The sequence below is a fragment of the Myxine glutinosa genome, chromosome 9 (genome assembly GCF_964187855.1).
Source record: "Myxine glutinosa chromosome 9, kmMyxGlut1.1, whole genome shotgun sequence".
NCBI lineage: Eukaryota > Metazoa > Chordata > Myxini > Myxiniformes > Myxinidae > Myxine > Myxine glutinosa.
The window spans coordinates 111,582,987-111,603,061 of record NC_136269.1 but is presented as its reverse complement, the minus strand read 5'-3'; the positions used below and the strand labels follow the sequence as shown (position 1 = coordinate 111,603,061).

General features: G+C 42.8%; 1 protein-coding gene across 1 annotated transcript in view; it reads left to right on the top strand.

The window, feature by feature from the left end:
* LOC137435088 (unconventional myosin-XVI) overlaps nucleotides 1-20,075 on the top strand; it is a 224,687-nt gene that overhangs the window by 129,309 nt on the left and 75,303 nt on the right. The window contains exon 20 of the mRNA XM_078784703.1: nucleotides 82-184. Coding sequence (XP_078640829.1) covers nucleotides 82-184 — 103 coding nt within the window. The remainder of the gene's footprint in view (nucleotides 1-81; nucleotides 185-20,075) is intronic.

Below are 20,075 nucleotides of genomic sequence, written 5' to 3'. Positions count from 1 at the left end.
ATGCTGCTTTGTCATAGCTAGCCATATATGAGGATAAAAGAGTTGGGGGATTGAAAATTTAAGCTTGGTTTGTGTTGTCAGGTATTGGGAACTTCCACTGGTGCTGCTTCATAAAGATGGTGGCCTCACTGCAAGAGAGCAGTGCACCCATATTCTGCAGCTCTGTCGCCTTCACAGCTGGCAGGTGGGATTGTCGTATATGAACGAGCAGTCTATTCACACATTTATTGATTATCCTGTTAGGCCAATAAACCAATATAGTGATGCTGACCAGTGAACTAAAACCACCTTTAGAGGCCATTTTTCCCCGCAAGCGGGGGTTGGCCTTTTTCGGGAACTGTGGTTGTTGTTGTTTTTCGGTCCCCTTTTTGAAGCAATGTTTTACGGCCGGATGCCCTTCCTGACGCCAACCCTTTTTGCCGCCTTTAACGACAAGCAGGGAATTACCAGTGAACTGGTACTCAATTTGCCGACCTCGGAAGGATGAACAGGCTGAGTCAACCCCCCTGGCGTTAATTCAGCGATTGACCGGGATTCGAACCCAGGATCCATAGGATCCTAAGCCGGCACCCTAGCCGCTAGCCCAACACCAGGGATGACCAGTGAACTAATAGTATGATAGATCTCAGGGTAAGAAGGGAGGATAGATAGTCCCATTACAACAATCACATGTTTGATCACAGCCATTGGAAGATCTGGCAATTATTTTTCAATCATCAAGTGCCAAAGAAATTTAAGTTGACTTTTTAATGGCAACTTCAGATGTATTTTTATTTATTTTTGTATACAAGATCGAGGCTTGTGTAAGAGCTAATATTAATGACAAAAAAACAAACGCACACATAAGACAAAATAAAGGGCGCGGGAGACAAGACGGGGAGAGAGGGGGAAGCACACACGTACAACATTTAAGAGCAGGGACATCGGGAGATCTGTGGGAGGGAGAGGGCTTGGGGGAGGAGGCGTGGGAAGGGGGTGGCGGTGGGAGAGGTAAAACAACACATGGACACAGCTAGGACTTCCAGGAAAGAAGTCGGTATTTCAGAAAAGTGGATCTGGGGTGAATTAACGGGGTTAGAAAATTATCTTTCTTCATGAAAAAAAATTTACTGACAGAAGAGTATATGTTCTAGTATTGACATATGAACAAGCTAAGAAAGACAACACTGTGGGAATAAAAAAGATAAAAAACTGTTACCACCACAATATAGTGAGTGGAGAGAAAAGACAAAATAAGTATTACAGTATATAAACAGGATTGAGCAAAGAGGAGTTAGAGGACATTAGACAAAGAAAACAAAGGAGCCTAAAGCATTAATAATTTCATCTGTGCAGCCATATGATGTAATAAATTCAGATACAGCAAACAGGCTACATCCATGATGAAACTCCCCATGGTCTTTTGAAAAAAGTAGGCCCTTGTATTATGACTAAATTCTTTCATTCACCCAGAATAGGCATTCTACCCCCTCTGCTTTGTATTCACCCTCTCAATAATGTCATATTAAAAGACTACAACAAAAAAAAAAAACACAAAAATATGTAAAAACATCGAGGGATATATAAAAAAAAATAACCACCTTTAGAGGCCATTTTTCGGGAACCGTGGTTGTTGTTGTTTTTTGGTCCCCTTTTTGAAGCAATGTTTTACGGCCGGATGCCCTTCCTGCCGCCAACCCTTTTTGCCGCCTTTAACGACAAACAGGGAATTACCAGTGAACTGGTACTCAATTAGCCGACCTCGGAAGGATGACAGGCTGAGTCAACCCCCCTGGCGTTAATTCAGTGATCGACCAGGATTCGAACCCAGGATCCTAGGATCCTAAGCCGGCACCCTAGCCGCTAGCCCAACACCAGGGCTAATCGAGCATCGAGGGATGAAACATCGAGCATCGAGGGATGAAACATCGAGCATCGAGGGATGAAACATCGAGGGACATCGAGGGATGAAAATCGAGGGATCGAGGGATGAAACATCGAGGGATGAAACCTCGAAAACATCGAGGGATGAAATCTCATAATAATAAAAACAACCAAACAAGATAGGAATGACACCACAATACAACACCACAATCCTCTTATGGATTACCATCATTACATCTTTTGATGTGTTGCTTTTGTTGTGGGATTTTGGTGGAAGAACGTCAAACGATGTCATGATGGGATTCCATAAGAGGATTGTGGTGTTGTATTTTGGTGTCATTCCTGCCTTGTTGGGTTCTTTTTCTTTTTTGGAGATTTCTTCCCTCTACGTTTTCACATTTTTACCCTGCGCTCATGAAACGAAACGCAGGGTTAGGCATTCAGTTGCGCACGTGTGGTGTACGTGTGGCATGTCTGCATTTTAAAAATTCATTTTCTCGGCAACCGTTGGTCCGATTGACACAAAATTTTACCATAGGAGCGCCTCTGCCTGTATAATTTTTTAAATCATAATTATGACATCATAGGTCACGTAGTATGGACGCCATCTTGGAAAAACGTTACACCTCTATATCTCCAAAACCGCTCAATGGTAAAAGTTGAAGCAAGGCTCATTGTCAAGTACTCCCTATTGAGAATAAGATATGTTGATGATGACGTCATCGGTGCCTTCATTATGATGTCATAAAATTCGACAAGTACAACGCTTGATCCGATCAGTATGAATTTTTTTTCTATGCAACTGTTGGCCTGATTGACACGAAATTTTCACCTGAGGAACTCTTCCTCCTGCAGAATTTTAAATGATAATTATGACGTCATAGGGCACGTGGTACAGGCGCCATCTTGGAAAAACTGAAAAACTTTGCACCTCTATATCTCCAAAACCACACCATGGAAAAATTGAAACGTGGCTCATTGTAAAGAACTCCGCATGGGGAATAGGTGTTGTTAACGATGAAGTCATTGGTGCCGTAATTATGATGTCATAATTCGACAGGAACAACGCTTCGTCTAATCAGTTTGAAATTTCTTGAGCGTGATCTATGGAACAATTAAATTAGAGAATATAAATTTCTGATGTCATCGCTCACGTGGTCTGGCAGCCATATTGGATCAAAAAAAAAAAACGTTCAAAAACAGAAGAGTTGTCTCGCACCAAGTTGACTGTGCAGGGTAAGTATTCCATGAATACCACCTATTTTTAAATGTTTTTTTTTTCAGGGGGAATATCTAAACGAGTTAATAAAGGATGCAAAAAACATGTATACAGATCAGTGAGAGTATACAGACATCCGTGCGTGTAACCCACTGGAGCAGCATCCTTTTAGGGGGGCTAGAAGATGGCCACACCCGGCTTCACAATCGCTCGATCAGGCAATTTAGAGCTTCCCATTAGTGTCACGATTTGTATTTGTGCGACTTATTTTGAAGGTAATTGTAAAATTTTAACAAAATACTAGCAAATTGAATAGGCTGACTGTTTTCTGTTTTATTGTTATGGTATGGATTCCATCCCTCTCTGTTTTTACATGTTTTAAATGGTTGTTTATGTTGATTCTTTTTTTGGGAGGGGGAGAGGGATGGTGAATGGTTCAATCATTTTTACCCCCTCAATCCTGGCTTCTTTTGATTAAGTCTACAGTTTTTGTTCATTTAATAATATTAATAAATGCATTTTGTTTTAAATATTTTGTTATTTTGGTATGGATCAAGTCCATCTATGTATGTTATGAAATCTTACTAGAATTCACCAAATGTCTGTCCATCTGTCTGTCTGTCTGTCTGTCCGTTCGAAGGTACCGTAAAAACTGCTGAACCGATCGCAATGATATTTTGGGTGGTTAGTCCTGGGATCTCCAGGAGTAAAATAGGCTATTTAGTTTTTCCAATTTCATCTTTAGTCTCCAGCATTCTCAGGTTTGGACTCCCGCATAACATTCGCGTTCGCATAACGTTCATTGTGAGGATGTTTTCATTATGACGACTAGCAACGGTACCCGCCCTATGGGCGGGGCTTCAATTGGGAGGCCCAAATGAAAAGGCTAAATATCAGAAATTGAAGGCTTTTTTTCTTTTAAACGATTTATATAAACATCCGTTAAATCTCGATCGGTGCAGCCGTTTGTGCGGCACCCGGGAAAATAACGTCATGCGGGAGCAAGTCTAAGCAGGATGTGGCAGTGTAGGAGTCCACGTTTGCTACGATCGGCTGCACCGATCGCTGCACCGGGTGCCGCACCAATCGCTGCACAGCTGCATCGATCGGCCTCGGTGTCCTTGGACAAAGACCTTTTATAAGGACACGGGTTGAATCCCTGCTTGAGAGAATTCTAACCCCCTCCCCGCCATCACGGCCGTCTCTCCAACTCACAAGCCCACGAGATATGCGGAAAGGACGACCCAAAACCAATATAAACATCATTAAACATCATTCGAATATAAACATCATTAAAAGTAGATAATGACCTCGGCCAAAGTTCAAACGACGTTTAATCTCTACATGAGAGAGTTCCACATAGCTATTTGGGCGGTGTATACGCTAACAGATCGCTGTCTCCATCGATCTTGCCAAGGCCGTAACACCTATCGGCTCAAAATCCTTTAACTGTTGATTTGGTAGTTCTTACAATGAAGGAAACACGTATCGGGAGTACTAACTGCACGCGTCTTCAGTATCAAGCTTAAATCTCTCATGGCGGATCTGAAGAGCGGAATGCTTGGAGAAGTGGTGGGCTACTTCGGCATGAAGGAGGATCAGAAACGTGGGCTCCCACACAGCCACATCCTGCTGATACTTGCTCCCGCATGACGTTATTTTCCCGGGTGCCGCACAAACGGCTGCACCGATCGAGATTTAACGGATGTTTATATAAATCGTTTAAAAGAAAAAAGCCTTCAATTTCTGATATTTAGCCTTTTCATTTGGGCCTCCCAATTGAAGCCCCGCCCGTAGGGCGGGTACCGTTGCTAGTTGTTTTAATGCCCGTTTCAGTTGATTTTGGGAATTGGGGAGGGGAGATATGTATCACTTTTGGCTAATGGTTCCATACATTTTCACCCCTCCCACAATCCTTGCTTGTTTTGGTTGGATCCACATTTACATTCAATCTATTTTCATAAAACGCTTAATGTTTTATATATTTTTTAATTCAGGTTTGTGTGCGATTTTTGAAAACAATAAAATGCTTTATGTTTTATATATTTTGTTATTTTGGTATGGATTAAATCCATCTATGTTATTAAATTCTTTTAGTACTTGTTTCAGTTGATTTTGGGGATGGGGGAGGGACATGTACATAGATTTCCTGTATAAAAGAATTTTGACAACCCGGATTTTGACGCCATTTTGTTTCCATCGAGCATGGCATACCGGACCTGCACCCATTGTGCGAGAAGCGTAATGTGTTCATTTTCTAGCTGTCTTTCTCTGTGCCCAAAAGGGAGATTATATTTCTTAATGCTTTATTGTCATTGTTCCAACTAGGGCATGCCCGTACTATATATATATCTAAAATTATATCCCCCCCCCCTCTATTTACATGAAATGGTTTGGTCCAAAGCGAACGGCTTGCGAGTACGGTGACAATCCCCCCCCCCCTCTATTTACATGAAATGGTTTGGTCCAAAGCGAACGGCTTGCGAGTACGGTGACAATCCCCCCCCTCTATTTACATGAAATGGTTTGGTCCAAAGCGAACGGCTTGCGAGTACGGTGACAATCCCCCCCCTCTATTTACATGAAATGGTTTGGTCCAAAGCGAACGGCTTGCGGAGTTTGGTAAAGAAATCGCCATAGCTCGGTAACTACTTGTCCGATTAATATGAAACCTTGAAAAGGCACATCCTCAGGTCCCCAGCAATATACCTGGCAAGTTTCAAGTATATCGGACCCGTGGTTGTCGAGAAACAGCGGTCACAGACAAACACACAGACATACACACATACACACACACACACACAGAGATTACTGGAATTATAGATAGACTAGGACGTGCCCGTACGTGGGTGCCCGTTCCTTGCCAAAAAAAAAAAAAAAAAAAATTAGTGTAGGGGTGTGTGTGTGTAAACATCCTAGTACGTGGGTGCAAAAAAACATGCGTGCAAACAACAACAAAAAAAAACTTTGAAACCACGTGGCAGTAACGACCACAGAACCCCCCCCCCCCCCTCTATTTACATGAATGGTTTGGTCCATTCGCAACGACCACAGAACCCCCCCCTCTATTTACATGAAATGGTTTGGTCCAAAGCGAACGGCTTGCGGTGTTTGGTAAAGAAATCGCCATAGCTCGGTAACTACTTGTCCGATTAATATGAAACCTTGAAAAGGCACATCCTCGGGTCCCCAGCAATATACCTGGCAAGTTTCAAGTATATCGGACCCGTGGTTGTCGAGAAACAGCGGTCACAGACAAACACACAGACATACACACATACACACACACACACACACACACACAGAGATTACTGGAATTATAGATAGACTAGGGCATGCCCGTACTATATATATATCTAAAATTATATCCCCCCCCCCTCTATTTACATGAAATGGTTTGGTCCAAAGCGAACGGCTTGCGAGTACGGTGACAATCCCCCCCCTCTATTTACATGAAATGGTTTGGTCCAAAGCGAACGGCTTGCGAGTACGGTGTTTTTTATCGGACCCGTGGAATTATAGATAGTAGTTTTAATTAGTTTTAAAACATAGTTTAACGGCAACATAGTTTTCCAACGTGAAATAAATGAATACGCTCTCAAATGTGCCGTCCGAGGCAGAGTCTGTTCGCCACGTTCGGCACACGTGATAGCTCGCTGCTCTCTCATTGGTTGAATCGTTTTTTGGACATAGCTCGGTAACTACTTGTCCGATTAATATGAAACCTTGAAAAGGCACATCCTCGGGTCCCCAGCAATATACCTGGCAAGTTTAAAGTATATCGGACCCGTGGTTGTCGAGAAACAGCGGTCACAGACATACAAACATACAAACATACAAACATACACACAGAGATTACTGGAATTATAGATAGACTAGGGCATGCCCGTACTATATATATATCTAAAATTATACCCCCCCCCTCTATTTACATGAAATGGTTTGGTCCAAAGCGAACGGCTTGCGAGTACGGTGACAATCCCCCCCCTCTATTTACATGAAATGGTTTGGTCCAAAGCGAACGGCTTGCGAGTACGGTGACAATCCCCCCCCTCTATTTACATGAAATGGTTTGGTCCAAAGCGAACGGCTTGCGAGTACGGTGACAATCCCCCCCCTCTATTTACATGAAATGGTTTGGTCCAAAGCGAACGGCTTGCGGAGTTTGGTAAAGAAATCGCCATAGCTCGGTAACTACTTGTCCGATTAATATGAAACCTTGAAAAGGCACATCCTCAGGTCCCCAGCAATATACCTGGCAAGTTTCAAGTATATCGGACCCGTGGTTGTCGAGAAACAGCGGTCACAGACAAACATACAAACATACAAACATACAAACATACACACAGAGATTACTGGAATTATAGATAGATGAGTCAGAATTAGCATATGCAATCAGCTCGTATTGATTTAACCATAAAACATATTGCAGAAACCACAGGAAAATGAAGTGTAAAGGTTCATATTGATTGCCTAATGTGAGGTGTACAGAGAGAGTGGGTAGAAGAAACACACAGGTAGTGACTGAATGCAGAAATTGTGAAAGACGTGGAAGACAGAGATGGAGGTACAGAATAGAAAATACAACAATTGTGAGTGGGGAAAAAAGAGAGAAAGATCTTGGAAATATTGATTGATTGATTGATTGATTGTGTGCTCTGCCTAAAGGCAGGTCCTTGGCTGCTTGGCTCGGGTGATGCTGGTTTGTTTGCCATTGCCTTCCCAGCAGTTAGTCGGGGCAGGAATTTATAATTTGACTAGGATGCCGGTGATAACTCGCCTCTCTTGGCGAATTACACCGTGGGATCTTTAGCATTTACCAAGTGATGATAGCAGATGGGATACATGGTTTAACATCCATTCGAAGGACGGCACACACTGATGAATCATCATCACCTTGCCCTGTGAATCACCGGGATGATCAGTTTATAGTTGGGTCGGGATTTGAACCCTGGCTCAACAGCTAAGAGACGTGTGTGTGTACCTCTAGTGCTAGTCCATCCCTTGAAAAGATATGGAAAGAGAAAGTTTTTCTTTGCAATCAAATGGAACAAGAAAAAAGAAATTTAGAAGGACCAAAGATGGAATAAAAGAGGGCTAGATTAAAATGAAGATGAGCCATAAGTGAAGGGGATATTTATTTCCAGCTCTTAATTTATTTTAACACAAGTTCTGTGCCACTGAAAACATGCATGTGCATCATGTAATACTTCACATGTGCTGAAAACATGCATGCGCAATTGCGCATGTAATCCTTCATTCTTTTCTATTCTCATGAAATATCCTGTCATTTTGTAAGAATATAACCATATGATTCTCGAGAGGTATACAGCGTTGTCCGATGTACAAATACCGCGAGCGATGAATATTGTCGTTCATGGTGAATGGAAACAAAATGGCGTACATGGACCACGTGACCACAATTTTCCCGATACGTCATGTTTCAACTCCCTTATTGCGGTGTCTCTATGTGTACGGTATTGCTTTTGGCTAATGGTTGTGTCCATTTACCTCCAACCCTCCCACAATTCCGGCTTGTTTTGGTTGCGACCACATTTAAAATCGATTCATTTTCATACAACGCTTAATATTTTGGTGTGGATTAATTACATCCATGTTATGAAATTGTTTTAATACTGTCTTGTTTCAATTGATTTTGGGGAGGGGAGGGCTTTTGGCTCGTTGTTCTATCCATTTGTTCCACTCCCTTTCATTTTTGTGACTGAATGCAGGAATTTTTCCCCTACCTTTTTCAGATATTTCAGTTTTGCAGGTTTTCCAAAGCAGTTAATTGTAATGATAACTCAACAATATTTGGTTCAGTATGCGCAGGTAAATATTGTCACTTTATGGGGGGGAAATAATACATCCAGTGATTCTGATATTGTTCAACTCGTGTATTTACATACATATATTGAGGATCATGGAGTGACTGACCCATAGAAGGTTAGCATAACGACAATTTAGTGGTGGGTAACAATTAACAGGTGAACAATGAGCTATAATGGCAATGTGGGAGTTGTGGGTTACATGGGAGCACTGTAGAACCTTAATCATGTCTTATTTGCTTAATAGAAGTGTTTTTAACACAAAAGCTTCTTCTGAGCATGTTTTGCACGCATTTTGTTCCAAATCACTATCCGAATGCACAAACGCGTGCTTTTCATCAAATAGTGTTTTTACCTCCGCCACCAAATGTGGATGGAGGTTATGTTTTCACCCCTGTCTGTCTGTCCGTTTGTCTGTCTGTCTGTCCGTTTGTGAACAAAATATCTCACAAAGTTGTGGACAGATTCGGACGAAATTTGGCAGAGATGTAGCGTATGTGACAAGGACAAAATGATTAGATTTTGGTGAAGATCCGGATTCGGATCCGGCTACTAGAATTTTTAAGTGATTCTTCACCATTGGGAGATGGGGCCAAAAATGATACATAGCCGGATATCTCAAAAAGTTGTGGACGGATTTGGACGAAACCTGTTGGACAGGTTGTGTTTGTGACAAGGACGATTTGATTAGATTTTGGTGAAGATCTGACTATGGATTCGGATATGAGAATTATTTAATTGTTTAAGTGATTCTTCACCATTGGGAGATAGGGCCAAAAACGATACATAGCAGGATATCTCAAAAAGTTATTGATGGATTTGGACGAAACTTGTTTGATAGATTGCATGTGTGACAAGGAAGAATCGATTCAATTTTGGTGAAGATCCGGATCCGGATCCAGCTGGTACAATTTTTTAAGTGATTCTTCACCATTAAGTGATATGGCCAACCAGGTGGAGGTATGCTCTCTACCGAGTGCCGTTCTTGTTTAACTTGTACTGAGCAAAACAACAAATTTTACACTGGGAATAAAGTGGGTTTTGGCAGGCAGACGTTTGCGATTCCATGAGCAGGAGTAAAAAGGAGCAAAATAATGGAAGTGAGTTGTAATCTCTCATCTTGGGATGTTGATCATGTACAGGTTAGTCCAAAATAAATATGTGACATGTTGCTACGGAGAAAGAGCAGATGGTGGAAAGGTCATGGCTAGATCATGTGGTTCATAAAGCTGTTTTGTCATCGTCACCAGAGAGCTGTCCTAAGGGGTTGCTATAAGAGTGTTTACTGAGGGTCCAATATACAATTCTTAAACTTCTGCTTCAAAATCGATTAACTTTAAAAAATATAGTTCAATAATCAATGTATTTTTTTAGTATCTATAAAAGTGATGGTCCATTAACTTTCTGACATAATTAAGTTGTGAATGACCACAAATTATCCATGCATCAATGTGTAATCCCAATAGAGGGGTTTTTATGTTGTATCTGAGTCTATTATTTTAATAGTATTTTCTAATAAGGCTATCAATGGAGTTTACAAAAAGTGATTTCTTATGGGCATTATCCCTGCCAGAGATCCACAGCACGCGATCAAAGTTCATGTAAGCCTCACGTTTTGGGTTTAAACTGGAACACACCGAATGGAGTCAAATCTATCAAAATCAATATCTTTACCATGCTTTGAGCAAAGAGGAGATAGAGGACTCTATTTGCATATTTTTCGATGTAAAATAGTATAATACTAGCAGGGACCCGTGGAAATTCCACCTAATGTAAAGTGTGATGTCAAGTTCTCAACTCTCCCCCCTAAACCACGCTCACAAACCCTAAGTCCTCAACCTTCGCCTCCCAACCCCGAGTTCTCACCCTCCCCTTCCCAACCCTAAGGCATCAATCCACCCCCACCCAACCCCCGCTCCAAGCATTCAAACATCCTCCCTCCACCAGCAGTTTTCAACCCCCTCCTCCCCCCACTCCAAGCCTTCAACCCCACCCACACCCCACACCAACCACAGCTCCTCAACCCCCTCCCACCACACCCCAAAAGTCCTCAATACCCCTCCCCAAAGCCTCGACCTCCCCTCCCAACTCTGTCCCATCTTTGCTCTCCCCACCATCCTCTACCCCAAATCTTTATCCTTTCAGATCTTTGTCACTACTCACATTGCTGTTCTCCCCAATGATAACCATCTGTTAATTGCTCATCCACTTTATCCATTCACTTCAATTTTGTAACCCAGGAAGATGAAACTTTCCACTATTTCCATCTGATTGTCTCCCAATCTGAACACGTCGATCTTCCCAGTTGGCAATATTTTAGGTTTTATTTAGGTTGAAATGAAGACAGGTTTTACAGTTTTCTTTTTCACTATTTGCAGCAGTTTCATCAAGTCCTCTTTACTTTCTGCCAACAGAATGGTATCATCAGCATACCTTCGGTTGTTAATATATCCTCCCCCAATCCTGACTCCAGCCTCCATGTTACCCAAATTAGATTTTTCATCAAAATTATTTTAACCACAAATTAATCACTCAATTCCGTCCGATGTTAATGGCATAATAAAAAAGAACAGCACTCGGTAGAGAGTATACCTCTGCCAGGCTGAACAGTTTACGTTTTGTATCCCACTGACAGGTCAGATCTGGATGCGGACCTGAACCAAAATGTAATCAGCTTGCTCTTGTCATTGACCCAACTTATCCACCTAGTTTTGTCATGTCTTTCACACCTTTTTAACCCTTGGATGCAGTGATTGGGCCTCAGAGGCCCACAAGGTTTTTTTTGTTGCAAAAACAATGCTGTACAATTATTATTTTTTGGAATGAGCCTCATTTTCACCGACTTTCATGTGTTACGTGCTCCTCCCCAGCCCCCGGTCACGGTGTACCTACGAGCCCCGAGAGGAGTCACGGCAGAAAAATGTGTTATTCTGTATGTCAAAGATCAATGGCGAAGCCACACCAATTGTTATTTACAAACAAATATTCTATTAAGATCACAAAAGAATAACAGTACAACAATAATAGTAATCAAAAGTACAATCAATATATATCCTATGATGGTACCATCAGTTTCGTAATATATAACTCACTGTGCTCCAAGTGAGCGAAACAAGAACATTCCCAATGTCTCTTTCCCGGCTTCAAACCCACGTTGATTCCGGTTTCAAGCCAAAGTCGATCCCGGCTTCAAGCCAAAATCGATCCACTCCAGCGATCGTCAGAACGATGTCCAATCGAGATCAGAATCCCGTTCGAATGACAGTCACAGTCACGCGGCCAAAGCTGCACAAAGGCGCCCTCACGGCAACTGGGAAATCCAAAGGCGCCCTCACGGCGACTGGGATATCCAAAGGCGCCCTCCAGGCGACTGGGAAATTCACGGCTCACAGTCGGCGAACCTCAGATTTACCTTCAAAATCCGCGTTGCACACCCACACACCAGATAAACGTCTGAATGCGGTGAAAACGGCTGAAGTGAAGCAAAGAAAAACCTTGCGCGATGCGCAAAGCGCACGAATCAAAATGGCCGACGGCCCGTTCTCGAGGCGTAACGGCACGACGATGATTTTCCTCGGAATCAACCGCCAAAAACCTGACATGCAGGTTGATCTGTCACAGCGATAACAACTCTGTCGCAAGAATCCCTTTCCCGGGAAACCCGAAGTTCGCTGGTGACCTCTGTTCATCAACCTTTGCTCCAGACCAAGAAGCAGCTATGCTTCTTGTCCGACTCACTCGCTCCGCCTTCTTTTTTCTCTTCCTCTTCTTCGTCGTCGTCCGGTTCCCGATCCGGTTTCCGGTTTCTTTTAACACTAATTTTTTCACCTTTTAAAAACAGTTCATACACAATAAACCTTTTGAAAACAATAATAGCACATGGAACCAAAAATGTTTCAAGTGGATGAAAACCACAACAACGGAAGTGACGAATCCGTAACACATGTTGTTACACAAAATTCAACAACAACAACAACAACAACAACAACACGCATTTTAAGGCCATTTTCCCTGCAAGAGCGGGGGATAGCCTTGCGGTCCCCATGACAATCTTCTCCATTTTGCCCTATTTTCTGCATCTCTCCTTGTTAACCCCCTTGCCCGCATTTCTTCCTCCACCATCTTTAGCCAAGTCTTTCTCGGTCTTCCCCGTCCTCTACTTCCTTCTACATTCATTTCCATCACTCTTCTCAACCAGTCACTTTCATCCTTCCTCAACACATGACCAAACCATCTCAACCTGTTCCTCTTCACAGCATCAATCACAGGCTCTATTCCCATCATCTTTCGCAATTCATCATTTGTCTTCTTCTCTCTCAACGACACTCCGCACATCCACCGAACCATTTGCATTTCCACCCTTTCCAGCCTTCGTTGCTGCTCTACATTCATGACCCATGTCTCGCTCCCATAAATCATAACACTTCTCACACATGCAGCATACACCTTTCCCTTCAGCTTCAACGACACTCCCCCCTCATCATCACGCCACTCAGTTCCCGAAACTTCTTCCATGCACATCTCACTCTAGCAACCGTTGCCGAGTCTGATGATGGGAATCCACCTTCTCCATTCAGCATGTCTCCGAGGTAGCAAAATGTTTTCATACCTTCCAGCTTCACGCCGTCTCCAAGATCCAACTCAACATTTCCTCCATCTGCAGCTCCCTCTGTGCACACCTTACATTTGAATGTAGCTGCCACACTGGTTAATGACCCTCTCAGACCACTACATTTTTGATGAACCCACTCAGCGCACATTGTACATTGAATGGAGTTCACTCCGACACCCTTCCTGCACACAGCACATGGCCACTTCCCAGTTCTTTCCACCTCACCACATGCTTTACCACTTGCCTTCACCTTCGTCTTTCCTATATTCACCTTCAGACCTTTTGTCTCCATACATTCCTTCCACTTGTTCATCTTTTCCTTCAGTCCATCCATACTTTCCGCAATCAACACCAGATCATCTGCATACAACAACCCCCACGGTAAACCCTCCTTTACGGTCTGAGCCAGCACCTCCATCACAGCTACAAATAGTAGTGGACTTAGTACCGACCCCTGATGCACTCCCACCTTCACCTCAAACTCACCTCTGTTCCCATCCTTCGTCCTTACAGCTGTGTGCGCTCTTTTGTACATTGCCATCACAACTCTGATCAACCATTCCTCCACTTCTAACTTCCTCAATGCCCATGTCAATACTTCGCGTGGAACCCTATCGAATGCTTTCTCCAGATCAACAAACCCAAGAAACAACTTCTTCCTCTTCTCCATGTACTTCTCCTGCAACTGCCTCACAATAAAGAGCGCGTCTGTCGTTCCTCTTGCTGGCATAAATCCAAACTGCATTTCGTCGATCTTCACCTTCTTCCTTATCCTCCTCTCCAACACCCTTTCCAATACCTTCATTCCATGCTCCAATAACTTTATTGCTCGGTACGAGCCACACTCCAGAGGGTCACCTTTCCCCTTGTATAGAGGGACGAGGGTACTAATTTCCCAATCCACTGGAATGCGACCTTCTTTCACCACCAGATTACAGATCTCTGCCATTCTCTTCACACCCCAACTTCCTGCTGCCTTCAACATATCTCCCACAACTCCCGTCGGCCCTCCCGCTTTTCTACTCTTCATTCCATATATCTTTTCCATCTTCCTTTAATTCCATCTGGGTCCACAACGATTTGTCCCACTTCATCCTTCAAGCAGCTCACCCCCATCACATCACACCTCTCTTTCGCTATCTGCTTTGCAATCCTGAATAATACCGCTCTCTGACCCTCTTCCGAATCCAAGCGTTGTCTGAACATTTTCCTACGTGTCTCCTGCGCCTTTGCTACCTCTTTCTTTGCAGCCTTCTTGGCTGCCTTATAACTTTCATGCTCTGCTTTTTCTGCTCCCGTACCCTTCGCCTTCTGCCACTCCTTGAACTTCTTCCTCTTCTCATCAATTCTCTTTCCAACTTCATCATCCCAACACCATGTTTCCGAGTGCCTCGGTGGTCCTTTTGTCCATCCACATACCTCACCAACGGCTCCCAACAGACTATCTTTCATTGACATCCAATCACGTTCAAGCTCAACCACATCATCTTCTACCCGACTCAGCCTCTCTTTTAATGCCTCCCTTACTGTCACCTCTTTCAACCTCCACACCTTCATTCTCGGTTGGTACTTCACCCGCCGAGCTCTCCTCGCACCTTTCACCCTTATGTCGCAGACAACCAAGTGGTGCTGTGAAACAGCCTCCTCCCCCGGGATCACCTTTGTGTCCCGGAGATGCCCCCTATCTCGCCTACGCACCATCAGGTAGTCAACAGTTGTCGTCGACCCACCTGACGTGTATGTAACAAGCTTATTATCCCCTTTCTGGAACTGAGTATTACAAATCAACAAATCAGCTCCATCAGCAAACTCCAAAATCCTTTCACCTTCTCCATTTCTCACACCATATCCGTAACCCCCATGAACTCCCTCAAAACCGTCCATATTCCTTCCCACATGTCCATTTAGGTCTCCTCCTACCACAACAACTTCCTCATCTTTCACGTTTTCCATCAGCTTCTCTATCGCACACCAGAACTTGTCCTTCTCTTCATCGCTCCGACCAACCTGCGGAGCATATCCCGAGATGACGTTCACCAAGAGCTTTCCAATCATCATTTTCACCATCATCAACCTATCACTCACTCTAGTCACACTCACCACACTGTCTACAAACTCCTCAGAAAACAGGACACCAACACCATTCAAGCCCTCCGGGCACCCTTGCCACACAAACTTGTATTTCTGTCCCTGCCTACCCTTCACCATTCTCACACCACTTCCCTTCCATCTCGTCTCTTGCACACAACATATGTCCACTCTTCTTCTGATCAATACTTCCACCACTTCTCCTGATCTCCCTGTCATTGTCCCTACATTCCATGTCCCAAACCTCAGAAACCGATCTCCACTTCGGGCTGTACCCTGCCCATATGTAGTTGTAATTGTCAATTGTCATTGTTCTCTTTTTGAGGCAATGTTTTTATGGCCGGATGCCCTTCCTGACGCCAACCCTCTTAGTTGCCTCTTACGACACGCAGGGATACGGTGTACCTATTCTAACCAGGATACACACCGGTCCAAGTCAATTCATGTAAAAGCACAAGGATGGCCGAGTCGTCCTCCCAAATACATTACACATACAAGCTCCTCCACAAGCTTGAGATCACCATTGATAACAAAGAAAATGTTCGTTTACACTGCACGTTAAGTAGCTAAGATGGCCAGGCGTACAGAATGTAAACGCAACACTTTCGAAGGTGAGATCCTCAGTGAGCAGAAGCACTCGAATCCCTCAAGCACGTCATGCAAACGAGCCTCAGGAAGCAGGAAAGGAGGCCTCAAGCACGTCGTGCAAACGAGCCTCAGGAAGCAGGAAAGTTACACAAAATTCAGTGACATTAAAAAAAATTCATTCAGGCTCGTGGGAAAATCTTCATTCTTCACTTATAACCTGAAAATCCGACACGAATGCAGGCCTGGGGCCTTCGAGGCCCCGCATAAATGTTGTTGTACTACTATGTTCTATCATTAATTTCTTGATATGAGCCTCATTATATGCTCCTCTAACTTGGTTACAAATAATTCAGTGACAAAAATATGAAAATTAAAAAACTTTACACGAATACATTCGTAGGGCCTTCGAGGCCCAATGGCTGCATAGGTGTAGGATTTTTGACAGTTGTGGACATATACATTCTAAATAAAAGGATTAGTGATTTTTTGAGCAAATACTCCTCCATGAGCCTCAACCTTTTCGAGAAAAAAAAGTTGAAAAACCAAGAACAAAAAAATTTTTTTGCAAAAAATAAATAAAAGATTCATTACGTGTATGGAATTCTTCCAACTAATGGGATCAATGATTCACATTTTCTGAGCAAATACACATCCATGAGCATCGACTTGGATTGAAAAAGGATATGAAAGAAAAATAATCTATAAAAAAATAAAAAAACATTACAGGAATACATCCTTTGGGCCTCCGAGTCCCAATGGCTGCGTTTATGTAGGATTTTTGACGCCTGCATCTAAGATTTAAATATCATGCTCTATATCGTTTTTGGCCCTATCAGTCAATGGTGAAGAATCGTTTTTAAAATGTAAAAGTTCTCGTGGCCGGATCCGGACCCGGATCTTCACACCAAAATTGAATCAATTCCTCCTTGTGACATACCCAACCTTTCCACAAAATTTCCTCCAAATCCGTCCACAACCTTTTGAGATATCCTGTTCAAAGACAAACAGACAGAGGTGAAAACACCACATCCATTCACCTTCGGTGGCGGAGGTAATAATAATATTAACATGGGAGCTAGCAGGACTAATAATATTAACATGGTAGCATAATAATATTAACATGTCATATTCACACATGCATCTAAGCTGTCTAGCCTTGGTCTGATTCCTGACTCAGCTATAAACTGTCATCCAGGTGTTTCATAGGCAGGGTGATTCATCAATGTGATAAATGTCCAACCTAGGGCGTACCGTCTCTCAGATGGACGTTTAACTGAGCAGCCCGTTTACTGGCATGAGTTGGTGGACATTATATATACGACAGTGTCCTTCGGGAAGAGTAGGCGAGCTTACTCCGGCACCATTTCCAAATTCCTGCCCTAACCTTAGTCGAACATCAGGCCAGGCAAGCCGTTTCGTTAAAGACTTGGGCCAAGCTTCACCTGGCCAACTCAACAAGAACGTAGCAATAATCTATGTATAATGGAGCAAGTGTTTGTATATATGTATATGTATATGTATATATCTATGTCTGTTCTAAACGCATTGGTTGGACAGCTGGCATGACCCACCCACAATTGTGTCAGTACCTATTGCCCTCAGGCTTCAGGCCTTTGGTGTTAGATTATGAGCCAGTGCAATTTGAATTTTTCGAGCTATATAACCATGATGTACCGGTATTACATATCCACATAAGCAGCACGTGTTTTTGCTTCATGTATGTATGTATTTTTTATTTTCGGGAGCGATTGAGGCAACGGTCTGTTGCCAATACACTGCCAGATAAATTGATATGTCAGATGAACGTATCGCATGCTTGGAACAAGGTCACCTTTAGCGTGGGTACTCTGCTGGTAATAATAATATCAACACACCACCAATTTGTCCGCATGGCATGCAAATACACATGACCCCCCCCCCCCCCATCCCCCCTTCTGCATTCCCACCTCCCTAGTTTCTCCTTTCGGGAGCAAGGTTTTTTTGCAATATTAAAGGGATGAAGTAATTTTACTTTTAAGCAGAAGTTGTTTTATTTCGGGGAAAGAGGGTGGGAGGAGGTGAAGCGGTTAGGTTAGTGGAAAAGGGGGGGGGGGATGAGGGAGGGAATGGGATGGGGTGTGAGACTTAAGTTAGTCCCATCTTAACCCAGGCTGCTTCTTTTGTGAATCATTAGAGATGCTGCTATTATATAACCTTTTATTTGAGAAAAATAATAGAAAGTGGGGAGGGCGAACATAGTGTCGGAGTTGTTAAATATAATAATCAACCACTTTTGTGACCATGATAAATAGATTGCTTCAATGCTTACTAGCTTTGCTCAAGGACGTTTTATTCCCCATTTGCCAAAGTTTGGCCATTTTTAAAAAACTTATTCATATGCAGCCTGTGGCTGCTTAGCTCCATCATTTTCTGGGGATGCAGCTGTGCCACTGATGCAATATTCCCCCTTACCATTAAGCTGGTACTCATTTTGCCAACCTCAGAAGGATGACAGGATAAGTCAACCCACCTGGTGTTGATTCAATGGAATGACAAGGACTTGAAATCAAGACCCTTGGATCTTAAGCCAGCCACCTTAACCGCTAAGCCAACACCAGGCTTAGTTTGGATATCCACACCTTGCATTATGGCTTTTAATTGTGCAGCTGAGGATTTACTCTTTCCAACCTCAAGATACCTACAGCAAATAATTACCAGCACAATGAAGGTCAAAATACTCGTATTAATATCGGGTTAACTTTGGGTGAGAGGACTTCATGGTGTAGTTTGGTTTAAGAACTGCCTTTTTTGGTGGCACCTAAGCATTACTGGATAAACATGAAGAGTATGATGAATTTTGCAATGAGAATCGTTTATCTTATATCGTTTAACGACATTTCTAAATCTCAATAAATATCGATTTTGAGAACACGCACAGAAAAATCCATACGACCTGTAAGCTTTAGGTGTGCATGTTGAGCAGGTCGTCACATTTCCTGCACGTTCTGTCTCTAAATACTTTAAAACCTTTTTACGGCATAGCCCATCGGGCAGAGCCGTCTAGAACAGTGTTTGTCCGTCTGTATGTATGTATGTCCCCTCAAACGTATACCAATCAGAGCTGAGAATCTGATCACATGACAGGGTGATGTGATTATGTCTGATGTCATTACGGCGGTGCTGCGGCTGACTCTCCACGCACCGCCATTTTGATTTATATGCCGTAATGCCAAACATATCGTCAAACCTGTCATATATCACAATCGCCATGCTCTACCTTTATGCTTTTCATTTTGTGTGAAACACAAACAAACCGATTATTAAAATGACCATCAAATATCGAAAGCACCGGCTTTACGTCTCTTCCAACAATGCGGTGTGTGTCGGTCTTAGGTGTTATGACTCACCTTCGGCTTTGGACAGATTAAGCCCAGGTTTCTTAATACAGTGATATCGTTTCAGTAGTATCATTTTCGTAATAATAATAATATTGTAGGAAATATAACCATAACACTTTAACCCCAATGTTGTGAATGGAAAGTTGATGGATTGAAGCGGTGTACAAGCAGAAGTAAGGAATTCACCTTGGTTTTTTTTTTAAATAATATAATTTTCGTAATAATAACGTAACGTTATTGTTATAGAAAATCTAATCGTAACACTAATCCCTTTGTAGTGACTGCAACATTACTGGAGGTTAAATATATATCCTATATATATTAAAGTAACAGAAGTTTTGTGTCCGGCCGTCATGCTACGTCATTACGTATATGATGTCATTACGGCATAAACACCCGCTCACTTCGAGAGTGGCAGCAAAGGTCAATCCTCTTTGGGGTACATAGATTAAAGTCTCTTTATGATCGGGTCTCAAGAACATTGGGTGTGTGTTCATTTC